The 7788-nt window shown below is 36.6% G+C and overlaps 1 protein-coding gene across 1 annotated transcript in view; it reads left to right on the top strand.

The window, feature by feature from the left end:
• Positions 1 to 973: 973 nt before the first annotated feature.
• Positions 974 to 7788, top strand: part of SLC30A8 (solute carrier family 30 member 8) — a 29129-nt gene continuing 22314 nt past the window's right edge. The window contains exons 1-2 of the mRNA XM_090282748.1: positions 974 to 1044; positions 5763 to 5962. Coding sequence (XP_090138874.1) covers positions 974 to 1044; positions 5763 to 5962 — 271 coding nt within the window. The remainder of the gene's footprint in view (positions 1045 to 5762; positions 5963 to 7788) is intronic.

Below are 7788 nucleotides of genomic sequence, written 5' to 3'. Positions count from 1 at the left end.
TTCCTAGGAGGTTGTGGTTGAAGATCTCAAGATCAGCTTAGAAAACTCCATTCTTAAGAGCTGTGATAGGTTTGCTTCATAGGGTTTCCGTGGGTGTGAGTCTTTTATCCTTAGCAGAGCGTGCCCAGCCCAGGGAGAGCACAGATCCTCCTGGTTCTTTCACGGGTGAGGGTTTTTATTTATTTAGAAACTGAGCCTGCCCTCCTTCTGTCTGTTAAAATGGTTTCAAAGCTGCTGCACCAGGAACTGTTTCAGACTACAGACTTCAGTAACTAATGACCCATGTCCTCTGTTCAGTAGTGAAATCCCAAAATGGTCCTAGGAGAAGGGAAGTAAATCCTTACAGCTGCTTAGAGGTCATCTTAGGACTAAATGTCAGGAGAAATGCAAAGAGAGAAAGAGAGAGAGAGGAGGGAGAGGGCAAGGGAGAGAAAGAGCGGGGGGGAGAGAGAGAGCGGGGCAGAGAGGGGGGGGGGAGAGAGAGAGATCCCAAAAGGAAAGGGAAATAAAATTTAAAAATGAGATTATTGTACAAAAGGGTAGCTGTTTGCAGATCACCCAGGTATGCTCTAAAGACCAAACCTCTACATCAGCAATTACAAGGAGGAAACCCTGAGCTCCTCTACCCCTTAAAAAGCACAATGGAATCAGATAGCATGGGAAGTGCACTCACACACACACTTCGCATGATCCTACCTGCAAGCCTCTCTAGAAAAGGAGTTTCCATGGGCGAGAGAATGAGACCAGGTGATAGTCCAAGGAGGCTGTACTTTTAGCACATCCACCAAGAACACGGATGTAGGAAGCTTGCTATATTAAGTCCTGGAAGCCTTTTGATTTTTTTCCTTTGGAAAGTGTGTGAATACTTGTAATGCTGCTTTGCTTCCAAAACTGGACAGTGAGTTAAACAGCAGCAGCAACAACAATAACAAGAGTAACTACAGCAGCGGCAAGGACTCTCATCCCGGCCACCATGGAGTTTCTTGAAAGAACTTATCTTGTGAATAACAAAGCTGCCAAGATGTATGCCTTCACACTAGACAGGTAACAGACATCTGTTTCTGCCTCACAATTTTCTGTCTTCAATACTCAATAAATCCCCAGGTCCCACAGCTTCAAAATTGGAAACTTTTGCTGTGCAACTTTGGGCATTTTGTAAAATTGTATATAAACTGTTCGCTGGCTTGTGTATTTCATATGCTGAAACACAAAATACTCTATATAGTTTGATTCATAAATATCCTAAGAGCATGAAGGACACACTTTATGAATGTATTTCCATTTGTAGATTCCCTTTCAGAAAACAGACATATATAATCTAATGTGTTTACCTTTCTTTTTGTCAATTATTCCTACTTTTAAAAGACAGTAAATTTTATTAAATTATATTTGGAATAATTTTTTTTATATTTAAAAGAATTAAGGCTTTTCAGCTATGTGACAAAATTGTGGTTATGTTGATTTTTAAATTATTTGCTATTTTCTTAATCATCTACTACCATTATAAAAAATACACACCTACAATAAAAATAGCTGAGTTTAATGTTCTACAGAGTTCTGCTTCCTTTGAGTATCTCCCACAGAGCCATGTGCAATATATTCATTCATTTTCCCTTATTTAAAAATTATTGAATGAACACACCTGGATATATAATGGAGAAGAAAAGATTCCTAGTCCCAGATCTCTGTTCTCTAGAACTCTGGGTCTTACGTGAAATACATATAAGAAAAAGTTAATTCCAGAAACAGCATATGTGTCATTCTGGGAGGTGTTTGATGAGAATATCTCAAGGAATCCTAGGTCTTAGCTGGACTATGGCAGTCAGAGAAAGCTTTTCAGAAGTGACAGGTCAAGAACTGAAAAATAAAGGAGAACTGGAGTAAGGTTAGGGAAACCTTACACAGGCAATAGGGTTAAGAAAAGCTTTTCAGACAGAGATATTGCCTAGTAAAGACAGAGACCTGTAAGAATAAGAGTTCTGTGTGTTTGGGGAATTCAATCCAAGTGGGGAGCAAAGAGAAACACAATACATATAAATGAATGAATGAAAATCTGAAATAAATTCATGGTAGGAGCAGATTTTAAGAAAATAATTATCCATTAATAATATGTGTAATGATGTTTGTTTCATGGAACCAAATTAATATCCCAAAGAGTAGCAACATTGTGTTGGAGAGAATCAAATGCCTGAACAACTGCGAAGAAAAACTTTCTCTTAGGATATTTATAACTTTGCTTTGAAAATGTATGACAAAGACTTGCGCACATCTATTACCTCACCGTATGAGAATTATTTTTCTTAGAAATCAGTACTAGATGTGATTGATTGCGATCATAAACACTAAAGCCTCATGTTAGGTCAGAGAAATTTTGTACAACACATTGTCAACACTATGGACACTATGAACAGCACATCTCTACATTATTAAAATAACAGTATTTCCCTTCCCATTAAAATAGAACATTAGCGTTCTGTTACGCACATAAAACCAATGATTTATAGTTACAGGGTCTCATTTGCCTCATAAATGGGTTTAGTTTGCAGGACACGTGATGATCAAAACTGTCAAACTTGTTTGTATATTCTTTTCAAATAAAAACAATCAAACCTCGGAGAGATTATTTACCCTGATACCTTACCTTACCAGTTAGAAACATGTTCCTCCCCATTTTTTTCTCTTTGATGCTATTGTAAATTTCTTTGGTGTGTTGTTCCAGCTCTTCAGAGCCTCAAACCTGTTAGAATGCTTGGGAATCTATGGTGATACATTCATTGGCAGAACATTTACATTTAATTTTTTGATGCATTATAGTAATTGCTTTTTTTGAAATTTCTTTTAAAAATTCTTCTTGGAATTCACCATTATCTTTCAGCTCAAGAGCCTATATCATATCTAGGGACAGTCAGACTACCTTACTCTAGTAAGATAAAGGGGAATGTATTTTAATCTGGATTTTTAACTTCTTTTGGAATCATAGATTCTTTGGGGAGCCCAGAGAAGCCTGTGGACTCTGCCTTGCCCCCATAAAGCACACATGGACACACATAGGAACACTTTACATCCAATGGCAATGGACCTTATGAAGCCCACTTTTGGACATCTGTTTTTGTGCTTCAAGCTCAATCACAGTTCAAAGTACAGCACTATCGGCTGATCAGAAGTATACAGGGAAACAGTATTTGAAAGTCAAAATCGGTCACGGTTCCTGCCTTTTTCCCCTTGTGGCACTGTCCGCAGGCCATGCCCCGGTGGAATTCCTGCCTTGATCCACCTTCTAAACTGTTCCAGGATAAGTTCTCTCTCCTGGTCACTCACCACCTGGGTTTCTCTGGCCATAAGATTTATGAAAAATAGAAAGTACAGTAAAGTCTCTTATGATCACAGTAAACCAGTCGTTACACAAACAGCGCTGGAACAGCTGGTGATCCTGCCTTCCTCGTGCTGCCTTCTCAGAGCAAGAAAAGGGGGAACCTCTTCTAAGTTCTCAGGTTCCCGAGTTGAGAACCACTGGCGACCCACACTACTACATTATATGGTTGTTTATCATATGTATCACATTACAAAAGCAAAAATGTATCGATTTAAATGTTTGATGTGCTTTCTGCCAAATGGTTCTTATTTCAATATGAAGATTATTTGGAACCGCTCAAAATCCTGAGTGCTATTAACATCATTGGTACAAATATTCTGAAGTCAATCTGGCAATGTACATCAACGTCTTTAAAAATATAGATACTCTTTGACCAAACAGTTTCCCTTTTAGAGTTATATTTTAAAGAGATAGTGATATATTGAGCGAAGATTATAAGAATATGAATCACAGTGGTACTTATCTGAGCAAATAATTAGAAAATTATTTCCTATTATTATTGTCTAATATTGTTTAATAATAGGAAATCAATTAAGCATGTTGTAATATATCTATATTAAATATAATAATCTCTATATGTTAAAAATAATACTGTAAAATATTTAATAAACTGAGAAAATGTTAACAATATACACAACTAAGAATCAGGTTCCAAAGCAGTATCTTTGGTAGGACCCTATGGTGACACTGTCATTTCATCCACATTCATCTTGGGCCATCCCCACTGAGTTACAACCACAAGATTTAGGTAGCATTTACCCCATCCTCAGCTCTCAGAGTCAGGATGGCTGGGTTCAGCCAATCCTCTGACTGGAACAAGGTCTGAGCCAATCAGCCCATTTATATTCCCCTAGCTAGAGGGTCGATTCCCATTTGACCAAATCAGCGCGTGCAACTCAGGACTTGTTCAGTGGTTGGAAATGGGGACATTTTTGCTCCCCATGTAAGAAACAGCAAGTATGTAGCCCTGACTGCCTTGGGCAAACATCCACTACCATGAGGAAAACCAGCCTGAGATTGAATCACAGTTAGAACTGCAAAGCAATGGATCTGCAGTCCTGGTAATTCAGCCTGAAGCTTATACCACCAAACATTTTCAGTTGCAGAACCAAAAATCCCCATTTACTAATTAACCTAGCAGAGGCTTTGTTTTTTGTACTTGCCACCAAAAACATCCCAATTAACATAGTTTCTAATTATGGATACAAAGTGTGTTTGTGTATTACAAAGCTAAACAACAAACATCTCTTGCAAGTAAGCTTACCTGTGACTTTTCCCCTCACTTTGTGCTTTTCTGTAATTTCAACTTTTCTATAATGAATAGATTATTTTAGTCAGAAAAGAAGTGTAATGATAATTAGAGTCATAATCAAAATTATCTTCTAAGCTAAAGCCTGCAGACCTTTAATTCCAGATGGTGATAAGACAAATGAGAGAGCTCTTCAACTGGAGGCTTCAACAAAGTTCTTAATTCTAAGAATCTTATTACTGCATTCTAATAAGTTTATTTAAAAAAAAAAATTCAAATCTGATTAGCTCAAGATCAACAGCAACATTTACAACAGTAAAAAATGGTTTTAGATGTACTGTGTTCAGGTAGGAAGCAAAGTGGGCTGACCTTGGCATCCCAGCTCTGCCATTTCCTGGCTACTTGACCTCAGGCAATTAACCTCTCTGAACCTTAATTACTTCAGCTTAGAAACTATGGGGCTGAACTAAATGTTACGACACTCTTTCCATCTATGAAATTCTATAATTCTATAAATGGCTCTGAATGATGATTTCTACTTGAGCAGAACTGAAATGTACTACTTGGTATAGGAAGTATAAGTAAGTTGCCACTTCCATGGATTGGGAGAGGTGGTATGCAACGCTGTGTTAGGAAGGTTTCTGAGGGTCCATAGGGACTTAGCAGGGAAAAGTGCTCCAAGCCATCAACAATGTTGTTGTGGAGAAGACATGCAATGGCATGCAACGGTGGGTATCTGAAGCATCAGGCTGGCTCATCCACACATATCCAACCTTGTTCCCACTCCCTTTTTTAGTTTGTGGGACAGTGTCCAATATCTTTTCAAAATGAAGTAACTGGGAAGGAAATGCATCGGAGTGTATCGGCTTCCTTTCTCCCGTTCCTTTGATAGCTCTTAATTGCTGGTGGTAGAGACTGAATAGAGTTTGATTGAATAAAAGCAAAACTTCTAGCAGTTGAGACTTCAGATGGAAATGTCTTGCTTGTTCCTTGCACTTGATATTTCTAGTAGAAGGAGCTGTGAATTACGATTCCCTAGTTAGGCAGCAAATGTCCTGATAGTGGCTCAGAGGATGGGTAGGGCTGTCAGTGGTGTTTGCAACCACGTTCATTTCTTGTTTCTGTCAAACTTGACCATAGCCTAGATCTTCAGCAGAAACCCGTGGATAAAGATCGGTGTGCTGGAGAGAAGCCACCGGAGCGGGAGTCAGAAGCTATCTATCACTGTCACGGCAATGCCAAGGCCACGGAGAACAGGGCCAACGAGCAAGTCTATGCCAAGTGGCAACTCTGTGCTGCTTCAGGAATATGCTTTGTTTTCATGATTGCAGAGGTCGTGGGTGAGTATTTCCCCAGAAGTCTTCTCTGATTTTAAATAGGCAAACAAAAGCCTACATCCTTATGGGAGCGTTACCTAGGTTCTCCTTTTAAAGTAAGAGTTAATATTTTCTGTAAGTATGAGGTAACAATGTGCTCATTGTAGATAAGTTGTAAAATAGAAGGAAACAAAATAAAATTCATCCCTGTCCCACATTTGGGTGATAACCTCCAATAAAATTATGAAATATTTCTGTACAATATATTTTCTATTCATAGCTCAGGTTTGTTTGTTTTTTAACATAACTGAGAGCATGCTGAATGCTTCTGACCATGCCATCAAATACTCTTTAAGAACATTTTTATGCCTGAACAATATACACTCCACTGTGATTTAAATAACCATTTCTCTATTGTTAGACATTTAGGGATATTTTTTTTCCTGCTCAGGGACAATGCTTCAGTAAAAAAATCTTGAATAAAACTCTGCCTGCCTTTCTGTTAATCCCTTCAAAAGGAGTCCTAAAAGTGGAAATAATTGGTGGAAGGACATGAATATTTTTATTACTTCTTGACGCATGTTGCAAAACTGCTATCCAGAAAGCTTAAAACAATTCATGTGTCTTCCGAGTTTACATAAGAATGATTTCTCTCCAATCTTTATCAGAACTTATTTTACTCTTTAGAAAACTTCTGTTAACGTATAAACGAATATGCTTTATTTTAACATTCTTTTCCACTAGAATATTTTTTGCATGCTTATTAGTGATCTGTATTTCCCTGTAAATGCATTAACTGCTTGCCTCATAGTGTCTTTTTTTTTTTAGATCATTTGTAATTCTCTATATTGATCCCTGGGAACTCTTTATATATCAGGATATTAAACATTTGTTATATTTGTTAGAAGTAGTTTTTCACTTTGCTGTTTACTTTTTACTTTTTGTTTAATTTTTGGTTTGATGTAGGGAAGTTTTAAATTTTATATACATCACTGTATCAAACATTTTATTTTTAGCTGATTTTTTTTTTTTACCACTCTTTCACTGTTGTAGTGCTTAGCAAGCTTTCCCCAGCTACTGAAAAGATAAATATCATTTTGTTGTTGTTCAGGTTTTTACACTTATTTTTAAGTCAATGTGAAATTAGATATGCTCCAAGGATTGAAAACTCTTTTCTAAAGAGCTAACAAACTTTTCAGTGTAATTTATAGAATAATTATTTTCTTCATTGATTTTTGATGTTTCTTTTACCATTTATCAAATTTTTATAAACAATAGGGTTTGGTTCTAAGGCATTTCATGATCTGTGTTGCTGGTCTGTCAGTAGTAACAGATTTAATTAACGCAAATTTATATATTATAAAATCTCTTATTCTTTCCTGATTATTCTTTAATAGAAAAAAGTTATTTCAGTTTATTATTTTAATTAAACATGAGAATAACTTTGTTCAGTTTCCTCCAAAATCTCATTATGATTTTATTGGTATATAAATTAATTTGGGAACACAAATATCTTTAAAATACTCAATTTTTCCTCCAGGAATATTATATGTTTCTCTGTTTATTCAAATACTCTACAACTTTTATCAAAGTTTTGGGGGTTTCATTTCTTTATTTTTTTTAACAGGGGCAGCCTATTTCTTGCTAGAGTTATAGTTACTTGATGTGCTTGGTTTGTTCTTTCTAGAGGTGAGTGGGGGGTCTTCTTTTTCTCCTGTACTGTTCTCTAGATGGTTAGTTTTCACTCTGTAAAGTTTTAATTTTGTACTCAACAGTATACATATTTGTATATACTTGAAATATCATTCTAAGTGTATCGCAGTCCATTTTCCTGGTTCCTCTCTCATCCA

Source organism: Furipterus horrens, unplaced genomic scaffold, assembly GCF_987537825.1.
Source record: "Furipterus horrens unplaced genomic scaffold, mFurHor1.1.pri manual_scaffold_7, whole genome shotgun sequence".
In the NCBI taxonomy this organism is placed as follows: Eukaryota; Metazoa; Chordata; class Mammalia; order Chiroptera; family Furipteridae; genus Furipterus; species Furipterus horrens.
The sequence above is the reverse complement of the archived record's forward strand: the minus strand, read 5'-3'. Positions and strand labels throughout refer to the sequence as shown.